This window comes from Panthera pardus, unplaced genomic scaffold (genome assembly GCF_024362965.1).
Source record: "Panthera pardus isolate Hobbes unplaced genomic scaffold, ASM2436296v1 HiC_scaffold_10, whole genome shotgun sequence".
Lineage (NCBI taxonomy): Eukaryota > Metazoa > Chordata > Mammalia > Carnivora > Felidae > Panthera > Panthera pardus.
In genome coordinates, this window is record NW_026526655.1 from 11,732,206 (window position 1) to 11,754,941 (window position 22,736).

Sequence of the window (22,736 nt, forward strand, 5' to 3'; positions counted from 1 at the left end):
CTGATGATTAGAAAACGCATTGTAGTGAATTATCAGTTGTAATAGGCAATGCAGTCAGTAATCCTTTTTCACATATTATTTTGTTTCTTTATTTGTTTAGAGTTTATGCTCTAACCCAAATTTTTTTTTTTTTTTGTTTCTTCAGCAGGAACCAGATAAAAGACTTTCAAACTTTTAAAAATATGATTTCTTATTTTAAAGTTCCTTCAGTAAAATTGGGTATCAGTTTATCAGAATGAGTTTATTTAAAGACCCAAGATACCCCATTTGTCCAGAAATGATACACTTTGCCCCACGTAGACCATGCCTAGGTACACCTACACAGTGCCCCTCCCCTGCTACGTCACATGTTATCAGTTATGGGAGATAAGAACCATGTACGTCACACCCTTTTTGTTCTTATTTTCATTCTTGGTTTTGTTTAGTAAAGGCTTTTTGGGATTTTGTGCAGGAAATATGACAAAGCTCCCTTTTATCCTCTGTCTAGGAAACGCGGGGCTCTGTGCCTGTGAGCCTGGTCCCATGGGCCCACCAGGCCCTCCGGGACTTCCTGGGAGGCAGGGTAGTAAGGGAGACTTGGGGCTCCCTGGGTGGCTTGGAGAGAAAGGTCATCCAGGCCCTCCGGGTGCTGAAGGATCTCCAGGACCACCAGTGAGTAGCTCTTACCAATAACAATCTTTCTAGTTAAAAGAGACAGAGATAAAATTCAACTGTAGCTCTTTCTGACTTATAGTATGATATATATTTTATGTTTTGAACCTATACATATATTAATGACCAAAAAAAATCATCTATGTTCATTCATTCAACTAATATTTATTGAGCACCTACTATGTTCCATGTGTCATTCTAGGTGCTGGGGATGCAGTAGGGAGCAGAGCACAGTCTGTACCCTCCTGGGGACTCCTGGGGTTGGGAGGGACGCATGCTGGGTAGCAAATAGATGAGTACGTATGGCTGATGATGATAAAGGCCATCACCATCTAATGTAGCTTGAGGGGAAAAGCTGGAGGAAATGAAGACAAAGAAGTGGCTGGAGGTTATGTGGGGTTGTGGAGCACGGGGCTTGGTGGGTGCGTTGGGTTTGGGCTTTTATTCTGGATGACAGGGAACAGCCAGTGGAAAGTTTTAAGAAGAGACAGACATAATGCTCTATGGCTGACGTTAGCTTCGAATGGCTCACTATGGTAGTTCTGGTAAGAACAGATAACAGGAGGCGAGGGAAGGAGGGAGATGGGCTGGAGGACTGCTGCATAGTCCTGGTGAAATATGATGGTAGACAAATTAGCATGTTGGTGCTGGGTGTGATGAGAAATGATCAGATTCTCGATATGTTTTGAGATCAGTGCTAATAGATTGGCTGTTGGGCTGGACATGGGATATTAGAAGGAGAAAAGTAAAGGATAAGACCCAAATGGGGAAGCCAATGTGAGGAGTAGGTGTGGAATGGGGAAAGGAAGTATCATTGGGGCCATCTTAAATTTGAGGTGCCAATCAGACAAGCAGGTCGAGGTGTTGAAGGGTAGTGAGATGGTATTCAAGTAAGAGATTCCGATGCGAGGTCCAAGCCGGAGATACAGACATTGGCTTTGTCAGCATTTATGTGATATTTCGTGCCACAGAGTAGATCTATTTTGAAATGGTTCTCATCTGCTGACTATTACAAGTGACTCGAATTGAGGCACAGCCTTTCAGCAACTTGACTCCTCAGAAGAAACTCACTGGCCCTAAGGGCATTACTCTGGAGGCTGGACACAGCCTGCCTGTCCCCTCTTTATCGAAGAGCCTTAATCCTGGGGTGACCTGGAGCCTACCCATTAGCCTGAATGTCCTCTTTTCCATTTTCCCTGGGACATGCCATGAAAATAAGGTTCCAGTCTGAGAGCCTTAAGTGAGGGTGACAATTAGGCTCTCTCTTGGTACCACCCTTAATACACTTGCAAAACACACTCACAAAGTCTGCGTGACAAGAAGCTAACTTCTTAATATGTGTATGTTGAATGAACACGGCCGCAGCTGTTAAGCACTTCATTTTATAGTCTGCTTTTTCCATTCGGCATTTGAGCACAGTCATTTTTTATAGTGGTCCCTTCTTTAAGAAGATGATACTGGTTCTAAAATATTTTTATGGCTTTCTCTTGAGTTGCTTCTCAGGGCTAGTCTCTTTGAGCGTGAATTGCTAGTTTGCCCAGGGTTGTCCTGGCTGAGCTTTATGTCATTCGGCTGCTGTACGTCTTACTCTTAGGACAGGTAATGTTTCTGATGTCTTTTTTTCTGTACATGGTCCTGTCCCTATGACTTCTCTGCATTAAGTTCATCACAGCGTGGTTACAGCTGGGGACTAGATCCTTATACCACGAGGCACCGTGAAAGGAAGGTGTTTGGGGGAAAAGAATGGATACAAAGAGAGAGCACAGAGGAACCACAGACGATCACTGTGGGTGCTCTCACTTCATCGGACATGTCCTCTCTCAGCAGCTGGTCCCTGGCCTCAGAAGCCACAGATTGGTAGGCAAACAGAAAACAGAAAAGTGTGTTTAGGTTCTTTACATTTTTTTTTTTTTATGGTTAGAACAAAGCTTTGTATTTATTGCCATAGTCTGAGGTTGGGGGTTTCCTACCAAGATGCTGTCACGTTAAGCATGGGGACTGGGAGCCACGTGGATCCACTTTCAAATCCCAACTCTGACACGGGCAAGCTCTACGGTCTTCCTGAGCCTCAGTGCCTCATTTATAAAATGGACATAACAACGGGGTAAGAATTCAGTTCAGCAACATATTCTGAGGGCTGTAAGGGATACACCAGTGATCAAGCAGGGTCACTGCCCCTGATGAGTTGTAGAGCAAACCAAAGGTCATGGACTTGACATGGGCTAAATCTGACCTACTGGCTTGTTTGGTTTTGTCTTCATCGTGTTTTATTTTGTATTATTAATAAGATTTATGGCGGCCCTTGAGAAATTGGAAGTTCATTAACACAAGGTCAGTGCATTCCCACAGTTGCCAGGAGCTGAGAGGTGACCATGCGTGTAGAAGGGCTGGGTGCTCCTGGCTCCACGCTGTCCATCCATCTGCTTCCCTTGCTAGGCACGGCCCCTGTGGGCATCTGTGGCTCAAATACCTGATCTAGACCATGTTTTAAACGACTGTTACACGGCTGGCAGAGAAGAATTTGTTTTGTTGCTGTTGAGACTTTGTTGTTGTATTAACACATGTATTTAATGATCTCAGGTCTTGGAATAATGACAAGTCGCCTTGATCCCAAAGCTGCTGGGAACCTTTGCCCCAAGAATCTCTTGGATTCAACATTTGTTTCACTAAGAATCTAAGTCTAAGTGCCATGAAGGCAAGACGGTCTGCTGTTAACTGTTGTGTCCTTGCTACTCTGAGTACTCCCTGGCCCTTTGTAGATTGTCAGTGAATGTCTCTCTAGTGAAATCCAAAACCAGTGCTGGTTATCTACTTTTTTTTTTCTCACTAGCTCAAATAAGTCTGAGATCTGACTCTAGTGCTGAATATTCTATATCTGCACAGCATTAGAGAAATTTATAGTACATTCTAAGTCTTCAATGGCTAACTAAGGAGCTGCTCAGACTCCCAGGACACCAAGGTCTCATTTATTAAGCATTCCACTGGCATTCTCCTTCTGGAGAGAAACTGGTTCGTGTGCTAAATGAATGGTTTTATGTGTTGATAGTTTATCCATCGGAAGGGCGTTTTCATTATCTGCCTCTTGGGCTGAACACTGTGTCTCATATACTTTGGACCTGTCATGTTGTCACTTATGACTTAGTCTTAGACAGGAGAAATAAGCATTTAAGCAACACTCAACCCATATTAGCACTTTGTGATTTCTAAAGTTCCTTTTCTGTCTATTCCAGCTCTTCCTACTGAAAAATTTGTTCCACTCGCCTTTTTGATGTCACATAGACATCGTTACCTGGGATGCTATACTACAGTGATGCCCCTGGCGGGGGTGGGGGGGTAATTGAGTGGGTGTGTGGAACTGTTTTTTTTCTACATCAGATGGCTCCCAAGCATTTTTGCCATTTGGGTTTTTATGCCTGTTGCGTACGGTTTTGGCTTCCTCTTCATTCTTACTGCTTAATGCTGCCATCATACTGATCTCCACTGTTACCTTCTCCTCTTAGTAGTTAACTGCTTATAAAGTGCCAGTTAAGCAGGTTAAGCTTGCGTGAACTTGTTAGATTGTATGAAAATAAGGCAAGGTGGCATCTGTGTGGGAAAAGTAAACGGTCTTCTCAGTCATTTTTACCTCCGTCTAAATTCTTATCTGTGTTTCTTGACTTTCAAGGTCATCTGATAAGTAACCTTAAGTTATGTATAGTGTTTCTGTAGCTGTATTTACTCTGATGCTTGGCCACTCTAATATGCTGATGGTAGGTTTCCAGATTGTTGACATGGCTTAATATTCAGTAATATGTAACACTTATAAAACCATGACCCAAACAGTGAGTCTCAGAGCAATGTTGAGGTCAAAAGATGATGAGCCCATCAGTGAAAATCAGCTGTTTACTTGCTATATAGAGGAAATGTATCAACCATGTAACCGTGGTTCTTATTTTCCCCTCCTCTTGCCCATCAGTTTCCCTCAATATCACAAGCTTATCCCTAAACCTCTGCTTTCGGCTTTAGTGGCAGCTCTTGTGGTTAACCTACCTTCTTCTTTACTCCTCATTCTATTAAAATGCTCAATATAGTTAAAAAATTTGATTATAGGGGGCGCCTGGGTGGCTCAGTCAGTTAAGCGTCCGACTTCAGCTCAGGTCATGGTCTCGCAGTCCATGAGTTCAAGCCCCGTGTCGGGCTCTGTGCTGACTGCTCAGAGCCTGGAGCCTGTTTCGGATTCTGTGTCTCCCTCTCTCTCTGACCCTCCCCCATCCATGCTCTGTCTCTGTCTCAAAAATAAATAAACGTTAAAAAAAAAATTAAAAAATTTGATTATAAATTTTTATGTTGAGATAAATTTTATGTTATGACTCAAAGAAGTTACACAATCACGCAGAGAGTTCCCATGGACGCTTCACCCAGCATCCCCGATGATAGCATACATAACCATAGTACGTTGCCAAAACCAGGAAATTGATAATGATAGATGCTTCTGTTGAATCTGGTACAGACCTTATCCAGATTCCACAAGCTTCTAAATGCAGGTCAAGACCTTCAGTTTTGTAAGGTAGGACCCACCTTAGAAGGTAAGGAAGAGAGTGATACCAAGGGTACCACACCAGAATCTGGAACAGGTGATTTAGAAGTAAAGAAGAGAGAGATTAGATGTAGGTGAATAACTTTTGACCCATCAAAATTAAACTGATTCATCCCTCTTATTTCTCACCAAGGGAAAACCCGGTGCTGCAGGACCACTTGGCAGTAAAGGAGAAAAGGGAGACATGGTTGTGTCGAGAGTGAAAGGTGAGTCTAGTCCATCACTTAGCTCCCTGCCATTTTTATGAATGATAGGTGAACTTTCATCTTGTATTCATTTCCCTGTGACCACAGATCAATTCTATAACAAGACACAGGATTGTTCAGATTGCTTAAAAAAACATTCCTGGCCCGGGGCTCCTGGGTGGCTCAGTTGGTTGAGTGACTAACTCTTGATTTTGGCTCAGGTCACAATCCCAGGATCATGGGATCGAGCCTCGTGTCAGGCTCCGCACTGAGCGTGGAACCTGCTTAAGATTCTCTGTCTCTCTCTCCCTGTGCCCCTCTACCCCACTTGTGCACTCTCATGCTCTCTCTCTCTCTCTGTCTCTAAAATAAAAAATAATATTCCTTGACCTTCACAGAGTGGTGAGAATGTGGAACCTCAAATCCTCTATCTCTGATTTGAAAATATAGATGCTCCTTTAGCCACCTATTTAAATCTTCATTACTATGAACTTGGATTTGACACAAGACCTCCTTTGACCTGCCTACCAGTTTTTCAGTGCGTTATGGCATCCTGTGTTAATCAAGACTATTTTGGTCATGACAGAAACCCAGCTTGAAGTAGTTTTAGAAAACATTATTGACTCAGCCAAACAAAATTTGAAATCTTAGACGTAGTCTCCCAGGACAGCTGGGTCCAGGGGACTGCACCATCTGCCTTTCTCCCCGAGACTAGCTTTCCCTGGGCTGTGTGGGTAGACTGCCCTTCCTAGCAGAAGCTCTAAGTTCTTACAAAAAGGAAGAGAGCTAGCTCTACCTTCTCAGCTCCAGTTTGAAAAACAAAACAATTCTGGAAAGATTGGCCTAGACTGGGGCAAGTGTGCAGCCACGGACTACTCCTCATTCACCACTGCTAGGGGTTGGACTACCATGTTGGGCACCCCACACACAGCGGCCATGTGATTGGTGCCTTCTTACACAACCTCCTCGGCAGAGCGCTCCCCAGATAAGAGATCCTGTGGGTTTGGCAGTTGTCTTTCCTCCCTATGACTTTTGTGTGGTTGTCTTTATGTGACTTTAGTCAATGGAGACACTCAGGGGAGTCTCTACCGGCCCACCTGGAGGCAAGGTCATTGCTTTTACCTTTTGTCCTGTGTTTCCTTCTACTTCACCCAGCTGCTGAGAAGGGCTTTAATATCTTTTGGCCTTTATTCCCAGGGCAGAAAGGAGAAAGGGGTCCTGATGGGCTCCCAGGATTTCCAGGACAACAGGGACAACATGGCCGGGATGGACTTCCTGGAGAAAGGGGGGATCCGGGACCCCCGGTATGTATAATTCTTCTTTGGCTGTAGAGTTTCATTTCCTTATATGGTCACAAAGCATCTGTTTGCCCCTTCTCAATTTAAAACTGTAATTCAGTAAAGCGTCATGTGCTGTGAATCAGAGTCACCTTCCATTGACTGCCAGAAAAAGATGATTGTTACAAAAGGTGTGGCATAGTTGCAGATGGTCTGAAATCCTGAGTGACAGTTGAGTCACGGCATGACTTTCTGTCCCGTCTTTGGTCTTTGTATCATTATCATGGTGTTTATCTATTTCTGGGGCCCTTGTATCTAGCTACAAAGCCCCCAGTGGCTGCAGGCCTGTTCAGTTAACTCTGTAGGGAGGAGCATAGAACACAGGTCCTGATAATGACCTCCAGTTCTGTCCCCAGGTGAAGAAGCACGTGAGGGGAAGTGGCAAACAAGAGAGGGTGAACTGGTGCCAATCTGAACTGACATGTTAGTTGATGGAAAACCCCACCGACAAATGATATTTTTTGCATTTTTCAAACATGATTTGGGTGGAGACCATGTGGAGGTAACGGAGGTCGTAAGAAAAGACAATGAGACATGATCCTGGGCTTAGGAACTTAAAGTATCACGGGTACATGAGGCATGTTTGGATGCCTACATTATGTTTTATTCACATCATTAATTTTCTTTTTTTTTTTTTAAGTTTATTTATTCTGATAGAGGCAGAGACAGAGAGAGCTGGGGAGGTGCAGAGAGAGAGGGAGGAGAGAGAGAGAATCCTAAGCAGGCTCCATGCTACCAGCTGCAGAGCCCAATGCAGGGCTCAAACCCATGAACCATGAGGTCATGACCTGAGCCAAAGCCAAGAGTCAGACTCTTAACCGATTGAGCCATCCAGGCGCCCCCACATCGTCAATTTTCCGAAGAGCAATCCGCTTTCACATTTTATCCTAGGAAATGGAGGCCGAGGGTGTGTTGCTCAAGGTCACCTATCTGTTAAGTAGACTACACCGCAGGGAAAACCCCAGTCTGCCAAAGCACGTGCTGCTTTCACCAGCCTGTGCTGCCTGCCATCAACAGTGTCGTAATAGAGAAGGACTAACTTCTGATTTATAGGTGCTCCTTCAGACAGATGGTATGTGAGTAAGAGAAGCCTGGAAGTCAAACCGGGGTAGATGGTCAGAAGTCTCTCTCGTCTTTCAGCTGATATCAAGTATCATGATAATCATGAACGAAGTCTGCCTTAGATTTGGCAATCCCTGTTTTGTTTACTCTCCCGCTTCAGGAACTATCTAGAAGCCAATGTCACTGAGTGGCAATGGTCCTCGGGTTCCGATCTAATTGTGAAAAACCAAAACGTACCCTAAGTCGCATTAGGTGAGGGGTTTCTATAAGGGTCTAGAGCGGTCCTCCTAGATTCGTTGAACCAATCCAGACTCACAAGACTGTCATCACCCACATGTGAGACCAGGCTACTCGGGAAGACAGAAGACACAGCCCTCAGCTTGCCAGCAGGGTAGCATCAGACGTGCGTTACTCGTATGCAAGACCCCTGGTAGCTGTTCATTCGGCGAGAGAGAGTGAAACGAGATCCACACACAGCACATGTGCCAGCAGCGTTGACTGAGAGCCTCCTGCCCCACAGGGATACGGCCTGTGGAGACCCCACAGGGAACCACCGCTCAAGGGAGCCCCGGCAAGGACTCCGCACAGGTCTTCATAGTTTTCCAGACCAGATGCAAGTTTTGCCGCCAGGGATTGACGTTACCATAAGCAATGTTGCCTTGTAATATATTTGGCATCCAATTTTTAGGAAGTTTCCAGAGGAACAGAACTAGACGGTTAACCAAAGGTCAAATTCTTAAAGCAGGAGAAGGAAGTGTTGGTCAGCCCTTTCCTTGCAGACGTGGAGGGTAATTGAGTCTATCCTGTGTCTTCTCATAAGAATGCAGGAAAACAGTTTCAAGGACCTAAGAATTTATTTATTCAGCTTGTAAGCCTTCTTTCTTACCTCCCTCAATTGACATATTTCTGTATTTCATTATATTTGGTATTAGAGAGTTGTTCTAACAAAAAATTTCTAAATTCTGTATTGAATACATAACACAGCTTTCTGTATTTGAGGTGGACTCCCCAGCCATAGCATCTATATGTTTGTAAATTTTTATGTAAAGGATGAAGAAGAAACTAAGTTACTCATCTATTGGTGATTTAATAGTTTGCTATTGAGGAACTGTCTACGGGAAATATGAAGTTTTTCCACGTGCTTCTATAGACGATGACAATGGCTGCTTTGGGTTTATGGACTTGCAAAGATTGGTAGTTGACTCACGATGCAAATATTCCCAGGGGGATCATGAAGACGCAGCCCCAGGTGCAAAAGGGTCTCCTGGATTGCCGGGGCCCCCGGGAAGAACAGGACCTAAGGGACAACCAGGACTAGGATTTCCCGGGCCACCAGGAGAAAGAGGGCCACCAGGAGCTCCAGGCCGTCCCGGCGAGAGGGGCCTTGAGGGCTTGAAGGGTCAGAAAGGTAATTTTGAAGGTTTTGTGTTACAGAATGTCGGGGGAAAATAGTGGAAGCTAAAGCGATCCCCTCTTTGGGGCCAAACTATTGTAGCAGAACCACTAAATAAAATTCCTTCAAGCTGCTGTTCAAACCTTGAATATTGCCAGACAAATAAAAGCATTACAGCACAATCAATATTTACAACAAATTCTTAAAATACTAAAATGTCTTTGTTGCATTATTTGTCTAGCATGCCAAAATTGTCTTCATTCATTTCTCAATCCCAACTTATGCAATCTGCATTAAATTTACATATATATTCAAAATATCTAGTTGTTTATAGTCTTTTGAGACAACGCAGTGTATCTTAATAAAAAACACCAGTATTTCATTTAAAAAATACATCACTGTCCTTGAAAACCCATTTGTAGGCATTCTAGAAAGAAAGAAAAAAGGGAGGGATTTCAAATATATTTGACAGTTATTTGAATTTAAACAATACATGACTTGCAGTACTATAGCTGAAAACCTTTGAAAAGGCTGGAGAAAGAATTTAGATTTTTTTCTTTTGCAATATGTACATATACCTTGGACTCCGTTATTAACTGCGAAGTTTTAGAATGAAATAATATCTTTGGTTCTTGCTTCGACAACATAGAAAGGCAATATTTTGGCCCTCAATAAGGTTTAAGATTATGGTTCTGAACCCATCAAAATATAACAGTATTTTTATTCATTTGGTACATTTTTGATTTGAGAGCATATGAAGTAATACTTTATAATTATTTCTATGAGAAAAGAGAAATGTTCTATTTTAAAGGGGAAGGAAACTGAGAGGCACAAGCTTCGGAGTCTTACTGTCTTGACCATGAAAATGGCGGGTGACAACGATCACGTTGCGGAGTCATTAAAAAAATTCAAGGGACAATACATTTGAGGCCACTGACTCATGGTAGCCCCTCCTTGAATGGCAGCTGGTATTAATATCTCAGCGCCCCCGCCCCCTGTCATCTACACACTCCCACAGCCAAACTGGGAGTCACATCTTCTGAACTCAGTGTCAGATGTTGCTGTGATTTCCTGCTTTACCAAATCTTCTGATTCCATTGTATTGGATATCATTGAGCCTATAAATGCATTGTTTTCTTCTAGGCTAGTAAAACTGATACTTCTTGGAATTTTTCCTATTCCCCCTATGTTTATAGCTGTCTGACCGTTGAAGTTCAGATTTCAGGACCGAGCTTCTAGAAATTCAGAACAAAGGTAGTTCAAGTGATCTAACGATACTTGGGGTCCTCTTATCCCTTGGATGCCACATACACTACATGAAAAGAATATCTTGATTGAGTTGTCTTTGGGATTCATGTTACATGGGGCTATCAGTTGTGTGAATGCCACTTTTTTTTTTTTTTTTTTCATTCCAGGCGATACAATTTCTTGTAACGTAACCTACCCTGGGAGGCCAGGACCTCCAGGTTTTGATGGAGCTCCAGGTATGATCAATGAGAAGTTAACTGTTTCACACATACCACAGAGTAAAAGAACTAGTAAGACAGATGAACCAATAGTTCATCATCAGGCAACTAATGAGGATATTTCTAAAACTCTTACCAGGTTTTGAGGGACTATGGGAAGCCAGTATGAGTGATAATTCCCATTGGGACTCTAGTCTACTGGTTTGGGCACCCTCTAGGTGGGTTTTTAATTTTTTTTAGATCTCTGTGTAACAAAATTTACCTTGATTTGATCACAAATCAGTAAAAATGTCTGCTCTTTGAGAATTTAAAAACTGTATTTCCTATGCCCCAAGAGTGAATAATGATAATTTGCTTACTGATTACATTTTACTCTCTTCTGTTTTCCAAATCTCAAGGGACATGAACACTCAAAGTTGAAGTTGGCAGATGCACCTCCCTTAAAGTTATTTTAGCTGAGATCACTTACAGTAGGAAATGTCAGAATGGTTTTTTTCTTTAACTAAAAAAATTTTTTTTTAAAATCTCAATTCCTTTTGCAGGTGCTTTTTGCCTATACTTCATTTGAGGGCAAATTCAGTAAAATGCAGGGAAATAGATTTTGGCCTTCACCCAGCAGGCCACATATCTTTCTTCCTACAGAAGGGGCTATGCTCTAATATTTGTGTTGACGCAGAGCAGAGGAACCAAAAGGTTCATCTGAGTGCTGGTGTATGTCTCAAAGGCTTTCAGGAAGAATCCTTTATGTATGACTTAAAGTATACTAACAAGGGGCACCTGGATGTCTCAGTCAGTTAACTGTCCGGCTTCAGCTCAGGTCATGATCTCATGGTTTGTGAGTTTGAGCCCCACGTCGGGCTCTGTGCTGACAGCTCAGAGCCTGGAACCTGCTTCAGATTCTGTGTCTCCCTCTTTCTCTGCCCCTCCCCCGCTCACAACAGTCTCTCTCTCTCTCTCTCTCTCTCTCAAAAATAAATAAACATTAACTTCTTTAAAAAAATGAAGTACATGAACAGAATTATTCTTTGAAACACTTATTTGGAGCACATGATTCATAAAATGATTATGTAAACCAGGCGAGGCAACATCTTCCATAAAGTAGAAGTCCTCTGAAAAAGACCGCATAGAGGTTTTTTGGTTGTTTTTTTTTTTTTTTTAAACCACCTTAGTTTGTTCTCATTTCATTTGTGTTTTACTGAGTCTGGGTTTGGTTGTTATTGTTTAGGACCAAAGGGACTTCCGGGCCCTCCGGGCGCTCCAGGGTTGAGGTGTTTAGATGGGCCAAAGGGTCAGCGTGGCAAACCAGGAATATCAGAAATACCTGGTCCACCTGGTAAGTAAGTGGTTTTCAGTTAAGAATGTGTGTAGACCTCGAAACTCGATGACCTTAGTAAGCAAATGGCCCACGGATCCATAGATCATGGGGGGATATTTTTTCTTGAAACACTAAGCTCTTAGCTATGTTTTGATAATTTTTAGGTTCTGGTAATTTTGTAAACCCTCAGGGCTCCTTCCAGCTGAAAGCATGAGTTATAGACTACTATTGGTCTGTTATTTGGTAGAAACTGCTCAGTATAGACAGACTGCCAGTGGATGAAAGCAATTAGGGAAACATTGTTGGCTTCTAGAAAACACAAACTCACAATGTATTTTCCTGTGAAAGGTGGCAAAGCAACGTTGCCTATTAAGCTACTCTGAATTTTAGTTATGTATCCCTGTGTTTTTTTAAATGTGTTTTTATCAAAGTAGTAGTCTTACATTTGTATTGGTTCTATATTTATATGTTTAACAATTTAAACAATATTTTTCAATAGGTTTTCGTGGTGACAAAGGAGATCCAGGTTTTGGAGGTGCAAAGGGGTCCTCCCTTCCTGGGCCCCCAGGCTCTCCCGGTTCTCGTGGAGCAAATGGGCAGAAAGGAATCATGGGAGACACTGCCTACGGCCACCCAGGTCCCCCGGGAGAGAGAGGTCTTGCCGGGGTGCCGGGGTCAAAAGGACACAGAGGTGATCCAGGACCTCCAGGCTTTGCAGGTATGAGGGCTGTCCTGTCCCTGTGGTCCATAAAGCTGGCTCAGGTCTGCAACAGGTCACTGAAGACTATTTGGACTATCTAGCCTTAGAAGTCTAGAATGCAAAATGTCCCCCCAGGCGTCTTCCCTCATAAATGAGCACTGGTCACATTTCAAGTAACCTGCGTCCTGAGTGTTGCCTTTGCATTTTACTGGTTCCTTTCGAATCCAGGGCAGCTCACTGTGACTCCCGTCAGTTCAGTTTGATTCAGCAGCTACTGGACATCTGCCTGCTTCAGACTCAGGACAGTATGTTAGCTCTGTAAACGCCCAAGGAGCAGGGCCTGGGGAACATGCCCACTGCCAAAGCCAGGTTGAAGGACCACCTGTAAGAGGAGGGGCAGCTCAGGGAGGCAGAACAGGGTGAGATGCTGTTTAGGGAAGCCCCATGGAGGAGCTGGGGGTGGGCTGGGCCCTGGCACACAAGCTGTGTCATTTGAACAGGTGACAGGGTGGAGAGACTTTCGTCCCAGCAGGGGCAGCAGGCAGGGAAGGTGGGAGGATGGCCCTGGCACTGATTTTCATCCATTTCCAAATTCACCAAGGATTCTTCAGGATCCTCAGCAGAGGTCTTTAGATTTAATGTGCTTAAAAATAAGCCTGGGTCGGGGCCATGAAAATCATCTTCTGGGCCCCAATCTCAGAAATTTTGATTCATTACATCAAAATTGGATGGGGGCCAGAAATTCCATCTGAACTTACTTAGCCTTTTGGGTGATGGGGACCAAGAGTGGACCCCAGACTAGTGTTTTACAAACACTGTTCTGGGTCTTTTCTGACAGTGGATGGGCCAGCATTTATTAGGTGTCCACAGTAGTATCATAGTACAGGGCACGTGGAGGACAAGGGACTAAGCCACATTCTGTGTCACCAGGGAGCTTACTTGTTCTGTAGTTTGTAAGTCAAAATATTCATATGCAAAACCCCAATTCGTTGGAAAGTAACAAGATAATGTATTATCTGAGTCAGTAAAAATAATTTTGACTTAGTAATTTGCTATTTCACTTGTGAAGATGTATCTAAGGGAAATGTTCAGCAGAAGATGAAGGTTATTATGAAAATACTCTTGGGGGCACCTGGATGGCTGAGTCGGTTGACCATCTGACTCTTGATTTTGGCTCAGGTCATGATCTCACAGTTCGTGCGGCCCTGAGTCAGGATGTGCTGATGGCCCGGAGCCTGCTTGGGATTCTCTCTCTCCCTCCCTCTCTCTGCCCCTCCCCAGCTCCTGAACATGCTCTCTCCCTCTCTCTCCCTCTGTCTCCCTCTCTCTCCCTCTCTCTGCCCCTCCCCAGCTCCTGAACATGCTCTCTCCCTCTCTCTCCCTCTGTCTCTGTCTCCCTCTCTCTGCCTCTCCCCAGCTCCTGAACATGCTGTCTCCCTCTGTCTCCCTCTGTCTCCCTCTGTCTCCCTCTCTCTCTGCCCCTCCCCAGCTCCTGAACATGCTGTCTCCCTCTGTCTCCCTCTGTCTCCCTCTGTCTCCCTCTGTCTCCCTCTCTCTCTGCCCCTCCCCAGCTCCTGAACATGCTCTCTCCCTCTCTCTCCCTCTGTCTCTCTCTGTCTCCCTCTCTCTGCCCCTCCCCAGCTCCTGAACATGCTGTCTCCCTCTGTCTCCCTCTGTCTCCCTCTCTCTCTGCCCCTCCCCAGCTCCTGAACATGCTGTCTCCCTCTCTTTCCCTCTGTCTCCCTCTCTTTCTGCCCCTTCCTAGCTCATGCACCATGCTCTCTCTCTCTCTCTCTCTCTCTCTCTCTCAAAATAAATACATAAACATAAAAAAAAATACTCTTATATCATCCACATTAGAGGATGGGAGAATGGGAACAATAGAGTTAAGTAATACACACACACACACACATTCTCTCTCTCTCTCTCAGTCTCTCAAAGGAATACTATTCAGCTATTAGCAATTAAAATTATATTTATAAAGATTACAACAAAATAGAAAAAATTTTCAGATTCATATGCAATGTGAAATAATCCAACAATCAAGTGTGTGCTGTGATTACTACCTTAAAAATATAAACATATGAACAAAAGTATGATGAAAACTGGGAAAAATAAAAAAAAAATTTAGGTTAGGGCTTGGAATGATGGGGGATTTTTTTTTTTTCTGAAAATTATGACACTGCGTCTCCAGTCAGTAGAAATTTAAGAGTTCAAGTGACGAAGCAGCTTACAGAAAGCACGTCCATACAGTGCAAACTGGGTGGGTAAGCATTGTGGCGATTTGGTGTAAAGCCCGCCACCATGTTAGAGGTTAATTAGAATCAAGAAGAACTGTGTAGTTTTTAAATTTGCATAAGCAGCTTTTTTGTTGTCTACACAACCTTATCAAGGAACTCTCTGAGTAATGCGTGGTTTTCCCATTCATTTGGAGCTCGCTACCATCTATGATAAGAAAATCCTGTGCGAGACTTAACTCCTGTGAGCGCTGAGCCAGGATCAAAACCTTTATTTCTGGGATCGATACGCGTGAACCTTTTGTTGCAGGCTGACTCTATACAGTTTCGTGCCCGGAGTGTCAGGAGTGCGTTGTATCATTTCAGGGCCGGCTGGTTTGCCCGGATTCCCAGGTCTCAAAGGCCCCAGAGGCAGAGAGGGAAGTGCTGGGTTTCCAGGGATCCCAGGTCCACCTGGCCATTCCTGTGAAAGAGGCGCCCCAGGAACACCAGGGCAACCCGGACTCCCTGGGGCTCCGGGCAGTCCAGGTAAGTGTCGGCACACGTCAAGACCTCTGTAGGGTCTGCAGCTTGACTCTTCTCACCAAGGAATAGGATCGCCTGCTGCTTTTACCGAAGGACAGGACCAAGACTCTTGGGGCAGAGACCAAGGACTGTACTATTCACAGAACGGCAAGTAGCATGAGCTTCCTGGTGGCTCGTGTCATTTCCCCTTGTCCCCCTAGTGTCATGGGGGCAACAGAAGAGGGGTTAGATGGGTGTTACACATGCAGTGGGGTGCAGCATCCGAGAGGAGCGCTGTGCCTGGGGAACTGGTGCTTTCTAGCAGCCTGCAGAACAGCCAGCTCTGTTGTAGGGGCTGGGGAGACCCAGGAAGAGGCATCTTTCAACACAAGGTGCTGGAGGGCTATTTCCAGTGTGATCTCCACTTCACCATGTGCTTTGTCACCTGTTGTGCAAATCCTGTTGGATTCATCCAGATGTAGGGATCCGCCCTCTCAGTGCATCAGAGCGAGGTTGGGGCCATCCCTGCCACCGCGGCTTTCTTCCTGGCACCCATACTCCTAGATAACATTGCTGTGACTTCTATAATCCTCTCTGGTGAACACGACCAAAGTTCACTCGGTCATAGCTTCAGGAAACACCTGGAAAGTTTTCTTCTATTCGTTTCAAGAGTAAATGCTAATAATAATAATTTCGTTCTTCATCCTAATCCATTTTCCGTTTTTCAAATGCCCTTCATAGTACTCGTTTCTCTCTACTGGAAGGTAGTTTTTCAAGTCACCTCCCTTTCTTTTTCTAGCAGCCAGAGAAATAAGTTCTTAGGCTGATGGAGGCTTGCCATTGTGATTTGAGCTGATAACCAGTGTTTCATAGGCACAGAGACACAATTTAAGTTATCATGAATTCTTTTCTTTCCTGCCCTGTGTGTGAAGCCAGTCTTCAGTCTTCATACGTTATTGTCATTGTGGTTTGTCTCAGGTGCCCCAGGTTGGAAAGGACAGCGAGGGGATGTGGGGCCTCCTGGTCCGGCTGGAATGAAGGGTCTCCCTGGAGTCCCAGGACGGCCAGGGGTAGTTGGACCCCCAGGACCCCCAGGGCTCCCAGGCCCCATAGGCGATGATGGACTGCCTGGTCTTCCAGGCCCAAAGGGTGGGTAGTGCTTTTCCATTATTTCTCCCTTTTTATAAACCTCAAGTCCACTGCTAAGTAAAGACGATTACACATGATCATACTATTGGATTTACTGTTACATCAGCCTGACTCTGTCCTTCCCTTGGTGATCTCTCCCTTCTTCTTATCCTGTATATTGTTATTTCCAGTGGCAGAACGTTTGGGGATAGGTACATGGGAGAAGGTGGGTGGGGGTGTTAGGTCCACAGAACCCGTAAACACTTCTGCTCGACAGATGGGGTAGAGCCGATAAGGTGTAGGGTCAGAGCCAATGTACTTCTGTTTTGGATGAGCCCCCACCCTCCAGCCCCGTGTCCCTGGCTCCTGGTCCCCTTAAAGCATTGTGGGATCAGGGGTCAGAACACATAAAGGCTTCACTTCAGCTCTGTGGGGCGGAGAGCTGAGTAGGCGAGCACGGCCATCACACGCCGTGAGGCTGACGGCAGTGGTTCACTTTCAAGACAGGCTGAGGTACGTGGGCGGGCACACCTCCACGCTGACAGCAAGCCCCACATGTCTAGGAAGCAAAGTAGCTTTTAAAATGGCTTTTCTAAAAATTCATGTTCTCATTTCATCAGGATCCCAGGGGCTGCCTGGCTTCCCAGGTTTTCCAGGGGAGAGAGGAAAGCCTGGCCTGGAGGGGCACCCTGGCCGTAAAGGAGAACCAGGAGAGAGGGGTCGGCCTGGCTTCCTCGGAGACAAGGGGGTGAAAGGCGCCAAAGGTAAATGCGGTTAACAGCACGATGATGATGCAACATGTCTTGTGTCTGGTGTTTGATCAGAATGGGTAAATACGGTCTTTGAAAAATAAATGGGACTTGGGATGCCTGGGTGGCCCAGTTGGTTAAGTGTCTGACTCTTGATTTCAGTTCATGAGTTCGAGCCTTGAGTCGGGCTCTACGCTGACCACAAGGAACCTGCTTGGCTTTCTGTCTCTCCCTCTCTCTCGCCACCCCACCCCCCACCACACGTGTGCTCTCTCTCTCGTTTTCTCTCTCAAAATAAGTAAACATTTAAAACAATTTTAAAAAAAGGAAAAAGAAATGGGGCTATCCTGAAGCTTGGATTCCTCTTCCTTTTAGATTGCAGGTGTTTGTTTTAGAATTTGAAACCACTTCATTTTCCTTACCTCTCTATCATGTCACATATAGCGGATAAATGAATTGCTCTATTAATAGGAAAAAAAGAATAACAGATGCTTTGATTTATAGCTATTGACTTTGAGAGAACCTTCTCACCTATTGGGAAGGGAGTACAGGTAGGGCCCCTGGCCCCCAACCCGTTTCAATTTCTTCCTTCCTTCCTTCCTTCCTTCCTTCCTTCCTTCCTCTTCTTTCTTTTCTTTTCTTTTCTTTTCTTTTCTTTTCTTTTCTTTTCTTTTCTTTTCTTTCTTTCTTCTTTCTTTTTCTTGCTTTTTCTTCCTTCCTTCCTTTTCTTTCTTTCTTTTCTTTCTTTCTTTTTCTTTCTTTCTCTTCTTTCTTTCTTTCTTTCTTTCTTTCTTTCTTTCTTCTTTCTTTTTCTTGCTTTCTCTTCCTTCCTTCCTTTTCTTTCTTTCTTTCCTTTCTTTTTCTTTCTTTCTCTTTCTTTTTCTTTCTCTTTCTTTCTTTCTTTCTTTCTTTCTTTCTTTTCTCTTTCTTTTTTCTTTCACTTTCTTTCTTTCTCTTTTTTTTTTTTAATTTTTTATGTTTATTCATTTTTGAAAGACAGAGAGAGAGACAGAGACAAGCAGGGGTGGGGCGGAGAGAGAGGGGGACACAGAATCTGGAGCAGGCTCCAGCACAGAGCCCGACGCGGGGCTCAAACTCATGAACCACAAGATCATGACCTGAGCCGAAGTCAGATGCTCAACCGACTGAGCCACCCAGGCACCCCTCTTTCTTTCTTTCTTTCGAAAGAAAACATAATTTTTTTTAATAAAGAGCCAGTTAGTAAAGATTTTAGGCGTTGCAGGCTGTATGGTCTCTGTTGAAACCATTCAGGTCAGCTTTGGCAGCATGAAAGCAGCCAGAGATAGCAGTGAAACACGCTAACATAGCTATGTTCCAATCAAATTTTGTTCATGGACACTGAATTTGAACTTCATTTAATTGTCACATGTCATAAAATATTATTCTCATTTTGAGTTTTCCCCCTAACAGTTTAGAAGCGTAAAAATCATTCATAGCTCACAGATTATACATAAACAGGCTGCAAGTGAGATTTGGCTCTCCAGTTGTAATTTGCAGACCTCTGAACTGTCAGAAGTCCATTTTCATCTGAGCCGTGAGTTATGCCTCCCCCAAGCTTCATTTAAAGAAGGAGTTGTCATTGCTATTAAAAAATAAAAATTGCAAGACCACTGGTTTAAATGTTCTGTGTCCGTCCCTGTTACATATTTACTTTTACCAATTAGCCATGAGGCTGCAGTGAGTGAAGGTAACATTTCATTTCCAGGGTTGAGAATGAATGCCTGACAATTTTGAGGAACAAGTTTTTTGTCCTTAAAGCTTTTGGGGTAAACAGCCTCCTATAAAATTCAAATAGCTTTTACTTCTTTTTTTTTTTTTAAGTTTATTTATTTATTTTGAGAGAGACAGACAGAGAGAGAGAGAACAAGAAGGGGAGGGGCAGAGAGAAAAAGAGGGAGAGAGAACATTTCAAGGAGGCTCTGCACTATCAGTACGGAGCCTGACGAGGGGCTTGATCCCATAAACGGTGAGATCATGACCTGAGCCAAAATCAAGACTCAGACACTTAACCGACTGAACCACCCATTTGCCACCTTCTAATTACTTTTACTTCTTAGTTGATTGGTTCCACTATTATGTTTTTGTTTTACTAGCCTGTAAATTTATTACGTAGAATCAAGGAATCACAGTCACTCTTTGCTAGCGTAGACTTAGTGATGTTTGCTATGCTACTATAAAAAACAAAACTTAAGAAACAAAAATTAAGAAAGTAATATTACACTGTGTTTTAACTAACCAGAATTTAAATAAATAAGTAAATTTTTTAAATGCCCTGATTTTGTGTTTGCTCCCATGGTGTAAATATTCCCACCATGGCTGTTTTTTTTTTTTTTTTTTTTTTTTTAAAGCTGCCAACGGTTTAACAACTGGCTTACAAAATTCTTGTATTGTTAATAATTGGCTTTCACCTTGCTGGTATGAGCCCACTTGAACACACTTCTCCAACTGGACAGTGTTTACAAAAATCAGATGGAAACATCATACATTTTTCCTACCTTTCAGAATTCTCTGTGTGGAGCAGCAAGTTGAAATAAGTGCTCTTTTAGTGTAAGGAAAATAATAGAGTGTGGCCAGGAAGGAGAGGACGGGGAACTGAAAAATATGCAATGGGCAATTCACATTTAACAGGATAAACAGACATAGTTTAGATCCGGGACTTTTCAAGCCTGTCTTTTGACACTTAAACCTCCGAGACCCATTTGGTTGTATTTAGCACACATTCACTGATCACTCCCTGTACACCAGACCCTGTTGCCGGACAAGTTGGGAGAGAAATGTAAAAGGCACGGCCCTTCCTTTAGAAAAATAAGTTGATGGTATGGACATCGTGCAAGCTGTAAACATAAGTGCGGTTTAGTAACTGATATGTGGATTTGCAAACTGGACGTAAAATGCTGTAACAGAAGAATCACATGTGTGGTCCTTCTGTTTGTCTTCTCTTGCATCATTAATATCTCAAGGAGCAAGGGGACCCCCAGGAGATGAAGGAGAGATGGCTGTAATTTCCCTAAAGGGGAAACCCGGGGAACCTGGACCTCCTGGAGATAGTGGATTCCCAGGAGCAGAAGGTAAGCACTTAGATTTTTTTAAGACCGAATCAAATGAGTAGACTTCTTTTTGGATCGTTCAAACAAGCATGCGTATCAGACAGCTTTCCTAATAACGCTGAGATTAGGAAGGGTCATCTTTTTAAGATATAACTAGATATAACTTTTTAAGTTTAGATATAACTTTTTAAGATATAACTATACCCAGATTAACCTCGTGCTGTATTTTTCTTTTGCTTCTCCGTGCCAGAACTTCAAATTCATAGGTATGTATAGGTTTGAACATTCCAAACTGAGACCAATCCTAAGATTATACCTATAGTACCAGTTCCAGGCTTAAAGTACCCCTGTTTTTGGTGACTGGTATTAAAATGAGTAATTTTTTTTAAAGTTTATTTATTTATATAGTAGGGGAGAGGCAGAGAGAGAGGGAGAGAGCAAATCCCAAGCAGGCTCCGCGCTGTCAGTGCGGAGCCTGATGTGGGGCTCAAACTCACCAACCATGAGATCGTGACCCAAGTCGAATTCAAGGGTTGGATGCTTAACCACCTGAGCCACTGGGCGCCCCGAATAATTTTAATTATTAAAATTGATTGTCTAGGTCATTTTGACCGTTCTTCTCAGTCTTCAGTGTACAGATGAACCCCGGGGGCTCTTGTGAAAACACAGATCCTCAGTCAGCGGATCTGGGGCAGCCCAACTCTGCCTTTCTAACAATCACCCCGATGACTGTGCTACTGCCCCTCAGAAACACTGTGTGGCAAGGATTTTGACCACCACATTTGTGTTCTCTTTCCTAAGTTCAGATTTAGCCGAGCACGAGGCCCGGCTCTTGTCCTGGCTCTCTCCTGAACTAGTTGTTAGGGGGCGAATGTCTTTTAACTGGTCTGAGGTTCTTCCTCATTTGTAAAATGAGGGTGTGAAAGCGAACGACGCTGCACGCCCATTCCTACCTTGGGTGTCCCCAGCTCTCTTCGCGGACGCTTCTTCCACTGAAGCCAAAAACCATCACGATGTGGCTGAGGGCGGGAATTCGGATTTCCAAAACCCTTGGCTTCATCTCCTAAATGTAGGACCCACACCCTCAAGCCTAACTATTGCCCAGCCCGGGATTTCCTCAAAGAGGTTTGTTAACACTTCCAACCCCATCAGGTGATAAAGGCAATCCGGGGATGCAGGGGAGGAGAGGAGAGCCGGGAAGATACGGACCACCTGGATTTCACAGAGGGGAGCCTGGTAGAACCGGGCACCCGGGGCTCCCTGGAGCCCCAGGCCCTCCAGGCTCACCCGGGCTGAGAGGCATTATTGGTTTTCCAGGATTTCCAGGTGACCAGGTAAGTGGCTGCTGTTGGGGAGGAAAGAAATAATAAAACCCTTTTACTCTCGGCGGGGGGGGGGGGGGGGGGGGATGCCGTTAAGGAGTCATAATTTGCCAGTATATATCGTTGTTTTACCGGGTTTTAGAATAGAAGGGATATGCCAAAGGAAGGATGGAGCCTTCTGGCAGGCTATGAGGTAATTATAGTTTTTGGCCAGTGTTCATGCCTGTTTCTCATAACAGATGACCCGGTCACTCACTCCACGTACTGTACCCCCAGCCTAGTTTAAACAGCTCTACCGAAATTTATCTCATGACTAATGGTTTATCAGAGTCAAGAATCATCTGAAATATAACCCAAATTCTGGTGTCTAAGCCTTCCTATCGAGTTGCAGATATCACAGATTTTTCTGTAAATACATTTGGTCTTCATAACCATGAGTGAAATACTCCCTTGGGAAGCCAGGAGGCACCTAACATGTAGGAGCCTACATCATAACTTCCAGAAGATGTATATAATTTACTACCCATCATTTGGAATCAAATAGATTTTTTAAAAGTTTTTGGTAAAAAAAAAAAAAAAAGTCTTCTAACAATGTTTTATTTGGTATCAGTTTGCTCATTCAAAACTTAAAATTCAAGTCATGTGATGCAATTACTGTTATGCAGTCAGGAATAGAGAATTGGACGCTACCCGTTGGTACCTCTAATTCTGGGCTTTTAGCACTTTTAAAAGCTAGGCACGTGGAGTAGCATTGCCTGTAATGCATTTCCAATTTTCTTTACCACTGCAAATATATGGACATTGGTTATGGAAGATTATAACGGGATCATGTTGTGAATGTGCCATTTGTATGTGAAACCAAACAAGGTCTTTTGTTTTAAACTCTCAGGGTGAACCAGGCTCTCCAGGGTCCCCTGGAATTTCAGGAAGCGATGGACTGAGAGGCCCTAAAGGTATGCTTCGGAAACACAGCAGCCGTCCACCAGGCTTATGGTCCTGGGTGTTCGTAACACCATGGGCACGCACATTTGGCACAAATGAAA

General features: G+C 43.9%; 1 protein-coding gene across 6 annotated transcripts in view; it reads left to right on the forward strand.

The window, feature by feature from the left end:
- COL4A4 (collagen type IV alpha 4 chain) overlaps positions 1 to 22,736 on the forward strand; it is a 131,602-nt gene that overhangs the window by 67,984 nt on the left and 40,882 nt on the right. For all 6 annotated transcript variants that reach the window (XM_053904232.1, XM_053904233.1, XM_053904231.1 and 3 more), the window contains 13 exons: positions 488 to 651; positions 5,361 to 5,433; positions 6,610 to 6,716; positions 9,036 to 9,219; positions 10,620 to 10,688; positions 11,896 to 12,003; positions 12,485 to 12,703; positions 15,289 to 15,450; positions 16,405 to 16,575; positions 17,175 to 17,318; positions 20,285 to 20,392; positions 21,524 to 21,705; positions 22,583 to 22,646. In XM_053904232.1, the coding sequence (XP_053760207.1) occupies positions 488 to 651; positions 5,361 to 5,433; positions 6,610 to 6,716; positions 9,036 to 9,219; positions 10,620 to 10,688; positions 11,896 to 12,003; positions 12,485 to 12,703; positions 15,289 to 15,450; positions 16,405 to 16,575; positions 17,175 to 17,318; positions 20,285 to 20,392; positions 21,524 to 21,705; positions 22,583 to 22,646 (1,755 nt within the window). The remainder of the gene's footprint in view (positions 1 to 487; positions 652 to 5,360; positions 5,434 to 6,609; positions 6,717 to 9,035; positions 9,220 to 10,619; positions 10,689 to 11,895; positions 12,004 to 12,484; positions 12,704 to 15,288; positions 15,451 to 16,404; positions 16,576 to 17,174; positions 17,319 to 20,284; positions 20,393 to 21,523; positions 21,706 to 22,582; positions 22,647 to 22,736) is intronic.